Genomic DNA, 17648 nt, shown 5'->3' on the forward strand with positions numbered 1-17648 from the left:
GTCAAGCAGGATGAGGCAGTTAGAAAGGAGGCCATGAACTGTGGGGGGGGGGCACTAAGTGAACAGTGCTGGCTCCGTGAGTGGATGCCCTGGAGTCCAAAGGTGAGCAATGGTTAGAGAATGAATGTTAGGTGTTCTTTCAAGAAGTTCAAGGATGAATATTTAGAGGGAGGCAGAGCAGAGAGAGAAGGGAATGGTGAATGGAGCAAGGTTTGTCTTGGTGAGAAAGGGATGCGGTCAAGGATGGGGGAGGTGGGATTGGGTCTAGAAATGAAGATAAGAGAGAAGGGAGTAAGGAGAGAATAAAGGAGAGTGTGAGAGCAATCAGATCTCATGTCGGCCTCTAGGAAAGTAGAAGACCGAAGAACAGGAGAACAAAGACTTTGAACTTGGAGATCATGTGGTCCATGAATAGCAGACCTGGCCGTGGGCTGGATTCACAGGCAGCTTAGTAAAACTAGATAGAGATCACTATACTCTACCAAAGACTTGCAGAATTAGAGCCTCTGTGGGTGGGCCCAAGAAATGGATGTCTAACAAACTTCCTTAGGAGATGCTTTTGAAGCTAGCCCAGCCCTGGCCCCAAGAAGGCATTGAGGAATTTCTGCTGTAGTGCACTCTCTTTATTCTATGTAGAGGGAAACTGAGGCACAGAGGCATTAAAAAACTTCAAAGAAAAGTGAGATCTAGGCCTTAGATATGACCCTTTTTTGACCGCCACATCAGCTTTTTCCCATATGCTGCACCATTTTATTAAGGACAAAACTGAGCCCTGTCAGAACTTGACACTTTCCCGGGTCCTCAGTTGATCAAGGACAAAGAAGTTGTAGGAGGAATTGCCATTCTCAGTACAAGTTCAGCAGAGGAAACAGAGGAAGGCATGGGCATGAAGCTAAGCTCATTTTCACTCACAAATGCAGTTGTTAGGAGAAAAGAAATTGGATGCAGTTGATTTCAAAGTCAACATCTTTCTCAAGGCATTAGCTGATTTGTTTTATCTCTCATTGCCAGTGCCTTTCACAGGCTCGAATCAGTGGATAGGCTGGCAGTCTGGGGATAAAGGAAAAGGACAAAAAGAGAATTCTCACCATTCTCACAATAGCATTCTATTCTACCAACCACACAAATGATTTTTTTCATTAATAATTGGAATCGAATCCATGTAATTCTAGCATCTAACAGCTCACCTTCAGAAAGGCTATCCAAATAAGATCAAAGAGAGTAGCCAAGCTTTAAGAGAGCCATGCTCATGGTGAGGCAAATGGAGAGTAGAAAAGGAAGTATCAACCACTGAAATGGTACATGGAGCCAGCCCTAAGAAATGCTCATATTAATGGTTAACCAAGTGAGCTGGGTGACTCATTCTGCGGACCATAAACGTCTCTCTGACACCTAGCCAGGCACCGCAGAGACATTTAGTTTCCCAGAAAAGTAAGATGAAAGGGTCAACCTCAGCGAATGCTGTGATGATGAGGTGTCTGTTCGCCCCACTGTGAACAAGTCAGTTAACAATGGTACCAACGCCCTTTGGCAAGGGCCTGCCTGTACTGCGTACCATTGAAGCCTGTGATGCTCAGCGGTCTGGCAGAGGGGACAGATGTGGAATTTGGACTCAGATGTCACTGCTCCATCATGTACTGGCAACCCTCACTAGGTCGGCGGCATTGGGCAGGATATGGGACCTCTTGGGCCCTCAGTTTGCACCTTTTTCCATAATTCTGTCCAAGTGGACTGAATTCACCTTAAGGTTACTTACCTCATGGATTCATTTGGAAGTTCAAATGTGATACTACACGTGAGTCCTTTGTGCTTTCAGCTGCTTCCATTGTGTTCATTATTGTCATCATCAACCATAATAATTGTTAGGCTCTCTTTCCCAGAACTACATCCACCTAGGTAGTGGAGGGCTGGGGGTCCATTCCAAATGGCTCTGTTCCCACTATGCCATGAAACAGCCTGGTCACTCACTCTCCAGCACCGATCCTTCCAGAGCAGGTGTGTGGGAGCTCTTGCCACGTTCCCCCAAGGCCACAGAGCCCAGCGGATAAGAGTTAGGTGCTTGGTTCTGAGGTTTGTTCTCTTGCTTTATAGCTGTGTGACTTCTCTGACATCTCTCGGCCACAAGATTCCCACTGTGAGATGAGGACAATAACGTGCTGACTGTAGAGCATTTTATGAGATTGGACATGGAAAGTACTTTGTACTGTGTTTGGCATGTAGAATGTACTTGGTATAGGCTGTTTCTTGTTGTTGTTGTTGTTGTTGTTGTTTGTTGTTTGTTGTTATCAGTAATTCTGAGGTTTCATGGTAAAATCTGTACCTTGCCTCAGTCAAGCTTTATGGATCAGCTGGCGTGGGCAGAGCAGCGCTGGACATTGCCCCTTGGAGAGGGATCCAGTAAGGGAAGATCAGTGATGAGGTCTTGTCTATGCTTCACTGAGACCCTCAGATATCGATCGGCACGTGGGAGCAAGAGGCTAGGGCAGTGACTCTGGGCTCTCACAGGAGGATGAGATTTGATTTTTTTTTTTTTGCTGGGACACCTCGGGGGTGGTGGAAGTTTGAGACAAAGTTCAGAACTGGGGTGAGTCACTCAGATAATGGTGTTCTAGAGTCTTCGTTTCCCTCTGTTACCGCACCTACGTGAACTGTGAAGTCATCTCATCATTCCTTCCTCTTTTTCAATCACATTGGGTGCCAAAATGATTTATTCTCTGTTCCTTTTCAAAATTAAAAAAAAGGGAGCTCACGCAATTGCGCCCTTCCAGCCAAAGAATACCTGGCTCACGTATGTAATGCCCTGTTGATGCTTTGATTTAAGTGTAGAGTTGCTCGCTCTTTTTGATCATTCTGCATATTAAAAACACGTGGAGGTTTCCAAAACTTAAAGGAAGGAGGTGAGTTCAATAAATGTGTGTTTCTACTTCCCAAAGGCATTTTGAAATTCCACATTCACTTTAGTGCTGCCAGGCAAAGTCAGAAAACATGGGTTCTAGTCTCTTTCTTTGTAACTCATTACTGTGGAACCTGGAGCAAGTGAAACGCTCTCTCTAGATCTTAGTTTTTCTATTGATCATATATAAAAAAGGAATCAGAGAAAATAACTTCAAATTCTTCACAACTCTAAAATATTCAGATTGCGATTTTTGGATCCTTTTTTGCCAGCCTGTGGATTTTTAAGACCTTTCAACCAGTGACCCAGAAGGGGGCAGCATAAGCCAATACTAACTACAAAAGAAACTTTAAATTCACTTTTAAAATTCTGGGATTGTGTTAAGATTGTATCATTGAATTAACTTATTTCGGACCTAAATTTGTTTAAAAAATAGAGACAGTTGAGTCTCAGTGTCTATGAATTTAATGACGAGTCAACATTTATAAAATGGGTTTTAAAAATTTATCCACTGAGGAGATAGAGAGCTTTTATTTCCAGTCGATTTCTGGCATGAAGCCCGCTGGTTGGAGTTTGTGTTTGAAGCGGGATTGTAATATGCTCTTTTTCTTTTCTCTCAGAATGCTTACAATCGTGATTTTTTTGAGTCCATTACAGTTGGGTTCAAATTTCCTTTGATGGTTTATGTTACCTTGGGCAAATGATTTAAAGTTTTTCAGCCTCAGTTTACACATCTATAAAATGAGTTTTGTAAGCATTAAATGAGACAATTTACGTGAAGCGTTTATCACTGTGCCATGCACACAGTAGTGCTCAAATCGAATTCGAGAGGGAGTTTCCAGTAATTTTGAAGCAAATTTCCACTAATGGAAAGGGAACAGCAGTAATATTCAAAATGGATTCTTAAAAGATTTTCTAAAAATGCAGTGCCGATCCAAAACTTCATATAACAAGTGGTTTTATTTGAGTGAGTGAGAGGATGGGTTTTAGTCTACCACCTTAGGCATAACTATCTTGAAAAATAAATCCCTCACCACCCTAGTGTCTGAAGGTATGAGGGTCTTAAGAGTGAAATTGTGTTCAGATATGACCCGTTTAATTCCCTGACTCTACAGGTGTTGTTTTTGCACCAGTAGACTCTATACCAGGGCCAAATAGTATATATTTTAGGCCCTGCAAGCCACGCAGTCTCTGATGCAACTACTCAATTCTGCCTTTTTAATGCAAAGGCAGCTAGACACACATGTAAACAAACGGGTATTGCTGTGCTTCGATAAAGCTTTATTGATTCACACTGAAATTTGAATTGCCTGCAGTTTTCATGTGTTGTATGTCATTCTTCTTTTGAATTTGTTCCCAACCATTAAAATACGAAAATGTTTCTTAGCTCTCAGGTTGTACGAAAACGGGCCACAGCCAGGATTCGGCCCTCTGTCTGTAGTTTGCCAACCCTTGACCGATACCATTCAGATACGGGACACATTCCTTAGAAAGGGCAGAGATGAGTCTGTTTCAATAGGGCTCTTCCAGAACATTCACTGAGTATTGCCTCCTGCCCTACTAGATTACAAATCCTTTGAGGCTAAAGATGGTCTTTTTATGCTATAGTTACAACATTTAAACATTTTTTTCCATGTTACAAAATGAATACATGCTCTTGTAAAAGAAAAAGTTAGAACACTGTAAAGTGAAAGTTCCTTGTATTCCAAACATCGCCCCCCCCCCCACTGTACCTCCACTCTGCCCCAAATTATCAAGATAAAGAGTTAATTACTCTAACAGTTTGAGCCATATTCTCTCAGACCATTTTTTTAAAAAGCATAGTAACATCGATCACTATTATTTTACAAAATTTTTAAGCGTTTGCAAAATTATTCTATATTGCTTTAAACTCATTTTAAAATTCATTCCACAAATCTTTACTGTAAAGCCATGATGTATCATGTATATATTAAATTGAACCATATAAAGTGGCTGATACTTAAACCATTTTTTATTTTTAAATAATTTTAGATTCATGTGTACTTGCAAAAATAGTACAGAGAGGTCTGTACATTCCTCTGGCTTCCCTCACTGGTAAATCTTACGTTACTATAGTATACCATCAAAACCAGGAAATTGACATTGGTACAATGCAACCAACTAGTCTTTAATCCCTACTTGGACTTCACCAGTTTTTATATGTACTCTTTATTTAAAACAAACAAACCATTTTCGATCCACAAAAACAACCAACATATGTCTATTTCCTGTACATTGTTGCAGGTCAGTAGTCTTAGATCTAGGAAGTTGCCTTTTTCTAGTAGTATCACCCAACCTGTCTTTGGCTGCGTGCCAACGGCTTTTTAACACCTATATTCAAAGTTTCGCTTAGAAGGTCACTGTGGCCCTGCTTCAGAGAAGTGGCACACGCCCTGAGAGTTAGCTCTTGACGCAGGCGTCTTAGAGAGTTTCCAGTGAGTAATACATGATACATAGAATATTTTATGGTTGCAATTTTTACATTTGAGAAAATTTAGCAATTATACAAAAATGCTACTAAGAAAAAATTAAATGCCTGTAATAATTCTATCCAAAGTCAGATGTATTTTGCCTTTGGCATTTCTTTTTCATTTTCTTTGGGAAGTAGGAGGTATGCAGTTATTTCGGTATATATTTTTAAGTGTTTACATACTCATTTTCTATTCTAAGAGTAGCTTTATGTCCTTTATAAAAATTATGATATAATTTTCGCAGGTCATTCAAATTCTTCACAAAGCATCATTTTGAAATATACAGGTTAAAAAGGACATAGGAGATCAGTTGGTAAAATACCAGCATTTTCAGATGATTTAACTGTGGCTCAGAGAGAGGAAGCATCTTTCCCAAGGTCACACAGTCAGGAAACCTGAGATAAATGCTTAATGGTGGTAAAGCATGAGGAAGGCCAGGTGACGACCTCAGAGTGTTCCAAGGTCAGGGGTTAAGTTTCACAGAAATTTCATTTTGCCAGAGTACCCATGCCTACAAAGAACTCAAGAGCCTAAAACGAAACCAGCAAGCTAATTTTATAATTTACAGCGAGAACTCTGTCTTCCAAGGGGTCCATATTTTGGTGTTTTTATGTAAATACATTCTTACTCTGTAGGAAAATCTAACATTAAGCAGAAGTGTTGGCGAATAGTATATGAACCTGGGAAAAGCGTGATTAGTTTGAAGATTCTTTCATTGTTGTTATTACATTTCGATTTATTTCAGATCGATAATATGCATTACATGGCAAATGTACAAAGCATACAAAAACTATTAAATGATTTCAGTTTTCCTTCCATCCCTTGTGCCCATCCCCAGAGCCACTGCTCTCTTGGAGCATCTTAGTGACCAGCATGTCTGTATCAGTTCCCTGTTGCTGCTATAACAAATTACCAGAAACCTCGTGGCTTAAAACAACACAGACTTATTATATCTTACAGTTCTGGAGGTTAGCAGTCCTAAAATGAAGATGTTGGCAGAGCTGCATTCCTTCTGAATTCTCTAGGGGAGAATCTATTTCCTTACCAAATTTTCAGGCTTCTAGTGGTCTGCATCCCTTGGCTTGGGGCTTCTTCCTCCATCTATAAAGCTAGCAATTTACCATCTTCAAATATCTCTCTCTGATCTCTTCTTCTATCATCACATACCCAAAATTTGACATTTTGCCTCCCTCTTAAAAGGATACTTCTGATTATATTGGGCTTACTGGATGATGTAAGATAGTCTTCCCATCTCAAGATCCTCGACTTAATAATTACATTGCAAAATCTCTTTTGCCCTTTATTCACATGTTCTGAAGATTAGGTTGTGGACACCTTCGGGTGTCATTTTCTGCCCACCGTAGTTTCCAAACTGAGAGACAAATGACTCATTCTTCTCTATACGAGATGTATTCTTCTTAGTAAAACATTCATTGATAATTTATTCATACACTTTCATACTGACATATATATTTTTAAATGTATCCTTCTCAAATAAATGTTTAAAGGGTGAAATTTAAATAAATATAAATAGAGGCGCTCGTCTTCCCCACATCGAGTGGATGGCCTTGCCCACTCAGGGTGAGGACCAAGCCCTCCTTGGGGACTACTGTTCTGTGCTATCCCTTTTCTAGATTCAGTGCAAATCATAGTACCAAACATTCCTTCTTGCATCCTTCTTGTATACCATGCTATGTACCTGGTACAGTTGTGCTTCAGCTCCAGGGGAATGAGGTCCTTAAGATGTTGATGTCAATCAGACGGGTTCGAATCCCAGCTCCACTATCTATAACCTGTCTGACCTGGATCGTGTTCCTAAAGCCCCTGAGCCTCAGTCTTTTGACTGGCAGTATGCGGTAGTATCTGCCTCACAGGGGCGCTCCTGAGGATTAAGTGTTCAACAGAATATTCATAATGATATGGCATTAGGTTAATACTCTTGAGTTCAATGCTAGGCCCTTTGATTGGAATTAGCCTTCTTACCTGTGCTCGGCACCCATTTGCCGACTCTTTCTGAGGCTGGTCACCCCCATCAAAAGCCACTCTCATCCTTTGTGTGTCAATTACCTTTAATTCTCATATTAGTTTCCCTGGGGTGCAGTCACAAGGTACCACAAACCAAGTGGCTTAAAACACAGAAATTTATTCTCTCACAGTTCTGGAGTCTAGAAGCCTGAAATCAAGCTGTCGGTGTGGGCCATGCTCTCTCCCAAGGCCGGAGAGGAGAACGTTTCCTTGCTTCTTCCAGCTTCCAATGCCCCAGGACCCCCTGGAGCAGCATCCCTCCAATGTCTGCCTCTGTCTTCAGATGCCTTTCTCTGTGTCTCTCTTTGTATCCTCTTCTTATAAGGACACCAGCCATTAGATTTAGGGCCCATTCTAAATCTAGGATTATTTCATCCCAAGATCCTTAGCTAATTACATCTGCAAAGACCCCATTTCTAAACAAGGTCACAATCTGAGGTTCTAGGTGGACACAATGGGATGGGGGTGGGGGGGGACAATATTCAACCCATTACAATTTCCTTCTTCCTGAATTGCTTTCCTTGAAAGTTCTAGGGGGCTCCTGCCTTTGCCTGAAGATATGTATAGTATCAAAATCTAGGGCCTTGAGAACGTAAGGGCCGGGGGAGCACAGACAACAGACGAGGAAACCAATGGTCTTGACTTGTCTCACCTCCGCCCATTCAGCATCACCACTTTACACAGTGTGTAACACTGTGGCCCTTGCAGTGCTTCCCACGGAGGCTTTGGGCATTTTCTGAGGAGAAAGAAGAAGAAAAAGTGCTACTAGGTATCACCTGGCAGTGTTTGTGTTTGTAAGATGTCTTTGCCGTTAGACAGTTCCATTTTAAATTACAGATTAGCTCCGACAAAACTGACCCAGGCTGGTGTTTCTCTTTGATAGTTTCAATTTCAGGCTTATCCATCACAAATGATTGTAATACAACAGGATTTTGACAGAACAGAGGTAGGAGTTTTAAATTCTTACCTGCAATTTCCAGCTCTAGGGGATAATAGCAAAGAGAAAAAAACAACAATGACTGAGTTAGGATATGAAAACATGCTGAATTTCTCCCTTGGAGTTTTATGCTCCTAGGCATTCAACAAGTCATTTTTATTTATCCAACAAATAAGCTCTCTAGTACCAAACTTTGAGCCTTACAAAACTGATGACACTTCTCTTTTTGCCTTGAGTATGTGGAAACTTTGGGGAAATGATCAGTTTCAGTATTTATTAGCCTAGATCTTTATTCTCTTCAGGCTTTATCTGTACGCGACATTATATTCTGTTTCTATCAGAAGGTTTTATTGCACATATGATTTTGCATCTTTCCTGGACATTTTCTCCTGCCCTGGTTTCTGTGACACTGCTCTCATTTTCTGTCTGTCTCTTCTGTTTCTTTCTCTGCTTCCTCTGCCTTTTAAGAGCTAGGTTTCTCGGGATGCCTGGTTTTCTCTGTCTGGACATGTGGTCCTTGGATTTCTTATACACTCTGAGGATTTTAACTGTTTCCTGGATACAGATGACTCTCAAATCAGTATCTCCAACTAAACCTTGATTGAGATTCAAATCCATCAACTGCTTGTTAGGCAAATAGTGTTTGCATGTCTCCCTCAGGTAACTTACGTGCAATGACTCTAAATTTGAACCCGTCGCCTTTCCCTCCCACATGTACCTTTCTGCAATGCTTCCACTGTCCCCAGTCTTAGGGACAGTCAGGCAACGGATCAGCATCTCAGATAGGAGATTGCAAGTTATCTGAGACCGTTGTCTCTTTCTCATCCCCGTATTCAATGTCCGTATTCTGTTGATCTCCCTCCTAGGCATTTCTGGAATCTCTCCCTTCATTTCTACTAGCTCTGAATTTCAGACCCAGAAGCAGATGATAATCCCATCTTGGCTGACCAATCCTCGTCCTCCTAACTGGACCATGATACGCTCAAAACATTTCTGTGGTTTCCCAATTCTTACAGAATTAAACAGAGATTTACCAGCACAAAACAAAAGGCCTTCTTTGACTGGTTCCTACCCAACCCCTGCCACTCCCAATTCCTCATTTTGTGTCTTCACAGCTGCTTGCCCGTTTGACATGGAACCAAACTGTTTCATGCTTTCACAGCTTGGCTGATGCTGTTCTGCTTAAAAGGCCTTTACCGTCTTTCTTTGCTAATTTTTATACAACCTTAACTCAGTTCATGTGTTATTTATTTGACAAACATTTTTTGAGCACCAAGTATGTGCCAGGCAGTGTTGGGGTCCCATTATGGAGCGAGTAAAAAGGGACACTGTCCTCATGGAGCTTAATTCCAGTAGTTCTCACTAAACAATGACATTGGCCTATGTGCCTTTTCCTCTGCCCACCCTCTCTAGCTTGTCCATACTCCATCATTACCCTTGGCCTGTTAGGCTGTAAAAATCTTCTGGTCTCCTTTCTCTAATGTACTATAAATTTTGTGAGGGTGGCACCATGCCAAAGGCATCCCAGGATTCTCGGTGTCTGGAACAGTGCTTAGCACTTGGTAGAGCCTCAGTGTGTTTCCCTCGTTGAACTCAACAATCAGTATAAATGACTCCGTGTCTTGGCTTAAACTCCATGTTCTCAAGGATGCTTTCTTGACTGCCCATGAGAGGCCAGCCATCCTCGGGGTATGCCCCTGTGGTACATTATACTATTTCTTCTCAGAATTTTGCATAATTGTAACTAATTATTTTTCAACTATTCACATTATTTGTTGAAATTTTGTCTTCTGCACTAAGTTGTAAATTCATTAACAAGGCCAATGGTACAGCTAAAATAAGTGCATGGCTTGCAAATAATATTCAATAAATATTTGTTAACTGATAGAATGACAAATTTTCTTGCTGGATAAAAATTCTGAATGCATTGCTGGGGCCTACAGAAAACTTAGACCTCATTGCCTGCTGCTCGAAGGCCTCACTCTACCTATCTATAAAATGGGCATATTCCAGTGGGATACTGTTGGGTAGCAGATGAGATTTTACATAGAACCATGTCATAACAAATTGTATTTAAAAATGAGATTAAAAGATTAAACACATCAACTGACATTCTAGAGAAGCTTTCAAATGCCTATTTCACAATGTGGCATTTTATTCTCCCACAGGAAATGTAAACATTTCTTCTCTTTTTCTTCCCAGCACCTGAGACGGCAATTGTTGAGCGAAACAAAGTCGAAATACAACAGGTAAACATTTTTGTGATGTGTTTGAAGTACATGACCTGGATGTTAAAATCTGCAGTAGAGGTTTGCAGAAATGGGCTAGAGAGAGCAGATATATCTGAGTGGCAAAATGCATCACAACTGTTGTGAAATAGCTGAGAAATTTGTATACTTGTACTTTTGGCAGAAATCATGTTAATATTGTTACTTCTATATGTGCAGATGCTTTGAAAAGGAAAAAGAAAACAAATACAAAAACATGGAAATCCGCTGTGTGTTCCTTCTGTGTGGCCCGGGGTTGGTACCATCTTGCAGAATCGACAGCTGCCACCAGGGTTCCTCTTATTTTTTGAGAATGCCCTTCATTAATGTGTATTATTACAAAGCGATTCAAGCCGCATTAAGTAAAAACTGTAGGCAGTACAGACATCTATAAAGGAAAGTGAGGGCCCCCCATCCCTTCTTTCTTTTTCCTCTTTTCTCTCCTCAGAGAGATTGTTTTCCTGTCCTTGCTGCTGTGTTGGTGAATGCGACAGGGAACGGAGTATGGCCTGGGCGGTGGGATGTGGTGTCGCCCCCACAAGGGCCCGATGCTGCCTGCCAAGCGGTGCTTCTCAAACCGTTTGGTGTCAAGACCCTTTTATACGCATTAAAATTGAAACTGAGAAATTACAAACAATATTTAGTCATTTACAAATAAAAGTAACCAGCCCATTACACATGAACATAAATAACGTACATTTTTATGAAAAATAACTACATTTTGCCAAATGAAAACACGTGAGTGAGAAAAGCAGCATTGTTTTCTATTTACAAACCTCAGTGTCTGGCTTAATAGGAGACAGATGGAACATATCTGCTCACATATTCCAACATCAGAGCGATGAGATCCTCGCATCGCACGCCATGCAACCTCTAGAAACTCCACCGTACATCTCCTGAGAGAATGACAGTCAAAATGGAACATAATGTCTCATGAAAGTCATTTTAATCTCATGAATCCCTTGGCCACACTTTGAGAACCACTGCTGTAGAAAATGTGAAATTGGTTTCCATTTTCTCTTTAATCTTGTTGCCCATAGATGGCTAAGTCAGCCCTGAGAACGGCACAGGGCTGGGGAGAGCTCAGCCCTTAGAGGATTTCAGTGATGGCCAGCAAAGTGACTTGATAATGGAGAACGCCGCTCGCAACAGTAATTTTTTACCTTCGGATCCCCGCAGCCCATGTGCCTGACTGATGTCTGAGACCTAGGAAAATGTGAGGGTCTGGATAAAATGTTTCAAGATTTCAGAGATGAAAAAAAAAATTGTTTTTTGATTTGTAAAGTTGGCTTTGTTTTGATCTTCAGACACATTGGGCAAAAGATAGTTAGGAGCAGTGAAGCTGCTGGTCATTGGAAAGTATGGTTGGGACGGGAAACTCAGTAAAGACGGTGTTCCGAGCGGCCCAATAGTCTTCCCTGTGTCTCAGCAGAGAAAAATGCCTGACATCGCTGACCTGCTGATGATCATTGTTCCCTCCCTGGGGTTCGTGCTGTGTGCACTGACTGTGGCATTCTTCGTTCGAGGTAAGGAGGGCAGGGCCAGTTGGGATGGGGCCTTGTAGAGCTGTAGAGACCCCAGGAGGATCTGGGAGTAGATTGATTCTGCTTCCCTGCCCCTTTCCTCCATTCCCCAGACTCCAAGTTCTGTTGTTGTCCCTATCCTGGTCAAAGAGGCGACAGGTAAACTCATTTTCCCTAAGGTGTTAAAGGATTCTGTATCATCCTCCTGACAGAGTTCTATTTTGGGGGAAAAAAAAAAAATAAGAGCATTTCATTATTTGGACAGTATTATGTGTAAGTCTTGAGGCTACACTTGAGGCGCCTAACTCATTCCAAGGTCATTACTGCCTTAGGGGAAAGTGTGACTATTGTCACTGTTGCGGGGTGGAAGAAACCCTATCTCAGCCTCCTCCTCTGGCTAGGATTGCCCCAGGAAGAAAGCCACGAATAGCCCCCAGTATTCTTATTTGTTCTCTTAAAACGTGCTTTCTTAACCTAGGGTCCACAGATAGAACTTAGAGGACAAGCAAATCCCTTGACATCATGTCCAAAAGTACTTGTATGTTTTTACCTGCATTTTTCAAAGACAGAGTCCATAGTTGTCATTAGATTCTCTAGCTAGTCCATAACTTTGCACTTCATTGCTCTACCCCACCCTTTAAAAGAAGTTTTAAAACATTGGAAAAAAAAAGGAGTAAAGAGAGTTTATAGTTTTCATGCAAGGTATAGGTACATGCACCTGGTCCTGTTGTAAAATGGGGATAAAAACTGTTCTGTAGTGGTTAACGGAAACTGTCCCAAGGACGTAAGAGAGGAGATAAGGCTAGTAACCATCTCAGCCTGTTTGAGGAACATAGTGAAACATATAGTTCAAAACCCGCTCCTGGTGAATTTGGAACTTAGTGGAAGCTTGTCATTAGCCCTCACACAAAGGCATGTCACAGTTTTGGAAATTCTGGGTACGTCTCATAAAGAAATGTTTTAAATCCATTTTGGGTGAGCAAATGACTCAAAAGTAGAGCAGCTTAACACTTTTGCCTACGATGTTGGAACAACTTTGTAATTGATGGGCACTGTCTAGAAGCCTAAAGATGCAGTCATCTGATCCTGGAGAAGTAAGGGCTTCCCCTGCCAAAGCCAGTCCCTAAGTTCTCACCTTTGGACCACCTCTTTTCTTTATAAGGGAGTTTTGGGCTTCCCCCAGCATTTCAAATGTTCTAGCATAGCACTCAGCTTATACTGTGGCCTTGTCTTTTCAGCAAAAGTCATGAAAACCAATTGCTTCCAGAAACACACAAGGTAATTCATCTTGCATGACTGATCGCTGTAATGATAGTACAAGCTGTTACAAATGATTAGACACTACTCAGTGGTTTAATGACTTGTGCTTGTGTTCTGATTAAATACAGGGTTGAAGAGATGGGACATTAGAGGTGAAAAAGACATGGGGATTTAGCTCGCATTAACCTCAGTCTTGGTTAACACTATTATGTTTGTCCGAAATGCAAATACAAAGGCAGGTTGCATTAATAGAAGTATGGCATACAAAAGAAAGAAGGTGATATATCATTCTATTCTCTGCTAGAAATTCTTTGTTCAAATCTGATCAACTCACTTTAAAAAGACATTGTTAAACTACAGTTAATGAAGAGTTGGGAGCATGGAAAATGAAAAAAAAAGTAGACTATTATTCCTAGGATATGGCTTCCTCTGCCCAGTTAGACCATAGGTTTCTGGGTCTCTTTATTTATTTATTTATTTATTTATTTATTTATTTATTTATTTATTTATTTATTTATTTTTTAAGTTTGAAGAGACCTTACAAAAGGATTTTTGGATATCTATCTTGTTCTATAACTTTTTGGAAAAGATGAAAAGATTTGGTGTAAATCATGATGAAGACCTTGCTTTTGCTTAATAATTGCATCAATGCTACACTACTGTTGACAAATTAATATCAACAAGCTTTCAGGGAAACTGAGGCTCAGTGAGATGACTTTCTAAGGTCATACTTGGTGATCTTTTTTTGTAAATAAACTTATTTAGAGCATGATTTTATATTTTCTAATATAGAAACTTCTAAATTTCCTCTTAGGACAGAATGGCAAAGGCTCTTTATCCCCCATGGCCTCAGTTTTCCCATCTGAAATGAGAGGCTTTGACTGCATGAACTCTGAGCACTTTTAGCTCTAACAGCCTTAGTTAGCTGGGTTGTAATTTAGCAGCATTCGTTCACTGCCGGTCTTGGTGGTTCCCATTATCAGCCTCTTTTCTCTTTGTAGACTAGACAACGTTGGAGAAAATAAAAATGTCCTCGATGACATGCAGCATGGAAGAGAAGACGAAGATGGTCTTTTCACACTCTAATGTGCCATTTTTTCTTAGGAATGAAGACAAGGGCATGATGTGTGAATTGTTAAAATAAGTCTTAGAATGTTTGTTTGTTTGTTTTAAGAAAGCCAGTCTATTCCATTGCTGTCACTGAGCCAGTCTTGCTTGAGTTTCACAAATGAAAGGTCCTTTAGAGACCACACCTTCTCTGCTCTGTGCTTTAATCTCCTCTGTAGCATCACTGTTAGGTGATCTTCCCAGTATGCTTGAACACTTTCACTGATGGTGAGCTCACTACCACACCTAAGGGAGTTCATTTCATCTCAGGACAGTTCTGAGACTTAGAAATATGTAAAACGGCGTCTCTCTCCAGATAGCATCTGCCAGTGGGTCCTAGTTGAACTCATTGTGCTTACACGGAACGTGTCTAAACCTTCTTCTGTCTAGTGGTGCTTGAGATATTGGAAGGAGAACCCTATGTCTTACCCAAATCGCCTTGCCTCTGGGACACAATTTCCGGTCCCTTCCCAACCCTACTTGCCTTTGCCTGGCATGCATTTGTATCCTCTTTTTACACCAAACATTCCGAGTTCAGTGGCCCCTCCGGGTTTGGCACGAGCAGTCCGGGCCTGGGCATCATCAGTAATGCAGGGAATAACATGGAGCCGCATCACAGTCTTGCCCTCTGCTAAAACTTCTTGGGTTTCTATTATTTTCTGTTCACATTTGGGTGTTTGTAGAGATGACCACAATGTCACATCTTAATTCTTCCTTGAGGAATTTAATTTTGGACATGAGTCCATCAAACAAAATGTGGCGAATGACGTAGACATTTGACCAGGGCCAGCGCATGGAAGTGACAGTAAGGCAGCCCAGATCAGTCCCCCTAAATGTAGCTCATGGAAATGGGGTCCTCAACAGAAACAGATGGATTGAAAAATTTTAATAGCTAGTAGCACGAAGAACTGAGGGAGATGGATTACAGCAAACAGTCATTGAATGAATGGATGGAAAGAATGTGTACCTGAGTGAGAGAGGCCTCTGGTTGGGCGGAAATGTGGAAAGTCAATCAGACCTGAAAGACATTTCCCTGATATACTTCTGGTATGTTTAAGGCAATAGCAGCAATAATGAAATAAGCACACAGTCTCTCAAAGAAACTGCCTTTTGTATTTCTACCCTCTTGACATTACTTTTAAGAGAGGAGAAAATTAATGTCATTACTTCACTGATACAGGCTGTAGATTCCTCGCACGGATCCAACAGTTAATAAAAAAAAATCCTCATCTCACCTGAGCACTTGGAAAACAACCTGCCAAGAGCAGCATGCCTTCTGGCTCATTCTTTGGGTGCTGAGCAGAGCGTCAGGTTTGGCGTAAGTGAAGGAAGCAGCCAGCAGCATGTGGGTAGCTTCTTGTTTTGGCTTGACTTGCTCCTCCATGTTAGCCTAAGACACTGGAAAGACTTGACTGGTGTGCTAAACTCAAATTTGAAAACTGAGTGGGAAAATGGATTTGGAGGCAGGTTCAGAGCCTCGGTTTCCCCATCTGAAAAATGGAGTTGGACTAAGATGACTTTGTGTAATAGTCAGGTTCTAATATTTTGTGAGTCAATGATACACCCCCCACCCACACTTAGCTCATGCTCCCTGATGACCTTCTGAACCACCATCGGTGCCACTACTAACTTGGGTCTGACGAGAAAAAGAAGGCATATATATACTTCCTAAACAGAAAGGAAACTCAATAAATATCTGTCTGTTTTTACAAGAGGGGCATCTTCAGTCTTTTCCCAAGTATATTCCCAAAGCTCCTTGGTCAGAATAAGAAACATTTAAACGAGTAATCAAAGTATTTTAGAACTGGTAATGGCCTCTGGGAGCCTCTCGCCTAGTAGTTCTTGTCAATCTTAGCTGGACATTGCAATTAACTTGAAGAGTTTTTAAAATGCCAATTCCAGAGTCCCACTCTTTTAGAGAGTCTTCTGTAATTGGTCTGGGGCGTGGCCTGGGCATCTGAATTTTCTTTAAATGCCCCAAGCGGTTCTACTGTGCAGCCGGAACCTAGAACTACTGCTCTAGCTCAGGGTTTCTCAAACTATGCACTTCAGACAGCAGCCTCAGGTCATCTGGAACTGGTTAGACATACAAATTCTTGTCCCCACCCCAGACCTACCATATCAGAAACTCCAATAAATGGGGAAACCCAGCAATCTGTGTTCTAACAGGCCCTCCAGGTGATTCGGGTGCATGTTAAAGTTTGAGAACTATTGCAGTGTAATAATCCCTAAAAGGGGGATGAAGATTTCAAGAAAAGGTTCTCTTTTACCCAGAGCTCTGGTGGTGGGTGTGGCCACACACCAGGTGGGGAGTTGCCAGGTGCCACAGGCAAAGGTCCAGGTGGAGGTAGGTCGATGGCACAGCCTGCACTGGAGCCAGCATCGCTTTCTGCCTGGCCTCCTGCGGCAGCTTCCAGACTGTGCTCATTAACTTCACTTCTTTCCCTCTCCGATTTGTTCTCTGTTGTGGCAGAGGTATCTGTTCTAAATTCTGGTCTGCGATTCCTATCTCTGACTTCCACACTGGGGCAGAGAAGCAGCACCCCGGAAGAAGGCTAGGCTGACAGATGCCTATGACTTCAGAAACCAGGCAGCTGATACAAACGAGTGGGGTGATGGGGAGCGATGTGGCCTGGAACAACGTGGAATGCGTTGTGTCCACTTAACGGCATTAACATTCAAAGTTAAAATAATGTCCTAGGCAAGCAACACATGGCCATGGTCTGGAGCAGCGGTCCCCGACCTTTGTGGCACCAGGCACCGACACTCCTAGGAGAGTCCAATGCCTGATGATCTGAGGTGGAGCCCAGGTGGTGATGCTAGTGTTACCGGGGACTGGGACCCTCTCCCGGCACGTGGCCAGGTTCTTGACATCTCAAATGAAGAATTGAGCAAGACACCAAAATACAGTAGAACAGAAAGTCTTGTTAGAAGGGAAAGTACACGTCCAGACATGGGAGCAGGCCTGAGCAAGAGAAGCGTGGCTTGCAAGGCCTGGTAACAAAGCCTTTGGGGTTTTTATCCCTACTTGCTGTGGGTGGTTACTTTTCTTAGAGGAGTGGGCTTCCTTGAGTGACAACTAAGATCGACAGGACTCAGTGATTCATTATTTTGGTTTCTGTGCATGTTTGTTCCCAGAATTCA

General features: G+C 41.8%; 1 protein-coding gene and 1 long non-coding RNA gene across 3 annotated transcripts in view; one reads left to right on the forward strand and one right to left on the reverse strand.

The window, feature by feature from the left end:
• The window catches only part of TIMD4 (T cell immunoglobulin and mucin domain containing 4), a 33081-nt gene extending 18432 nt beyond the window's left edge, over nt 1–14649 (forward strand). Inside the window, exons 6-9 of one of the 2 annotated variants that reach the window (XM_016167116.2) lie at nt 10550–10596; nt 12047–12140; nt 13376–13415; nt 14399–14649. In XM_016167116.2, the coding sequence (XP_016022602.2) occupies nt 10550–10596; nt 12047–12140; nt 13376–13415; nt 14399–14483 (266 nt within the window). In that variant the 3' untranslated portion in view covers nt 14484–14649. Of the gene's footprint in view, nt 1–10549; nt 10597–12043; nt 12364–13375; nt 13416–14398 lie in introns of those variants that run through there. The other variant, XM_016167115.2, reaches the window with a different exon arrangement.
• Nucleotides 683–1258, reverse strand: LOC118605392. Its single transcript, XR_004952114.1, has 2 exons — nt 1188–1258; nt 683–1050 (listed from the first exon to the last, which is right to left on the reverse strand). It is a non-coding gene; the product is annotated as an uncharacterized LOC118605392 (long non-coding RNA).
• Nucleotides 14650–17648: the final 2999 nt, after the last annotated feature.

Source organism: Rousettus aegyptiacus, unplaced genomic scaffold, assembly GCF_014176215.1.
Source record: "Rousettus aegyptiacus isolate mRouAeg1 unplaced genomic scaffold, mRouAeg1.p scaffold_m13_p_7, whole genome shotgun sequence".
NCBI classification, from domain to species: domain Eukaryota; kingdom Metazoa; phylum Chordata; class Mammalia; order Chiroptera; family Pteropodidae; genus Rousettus; species Rousettus aegyptiacus.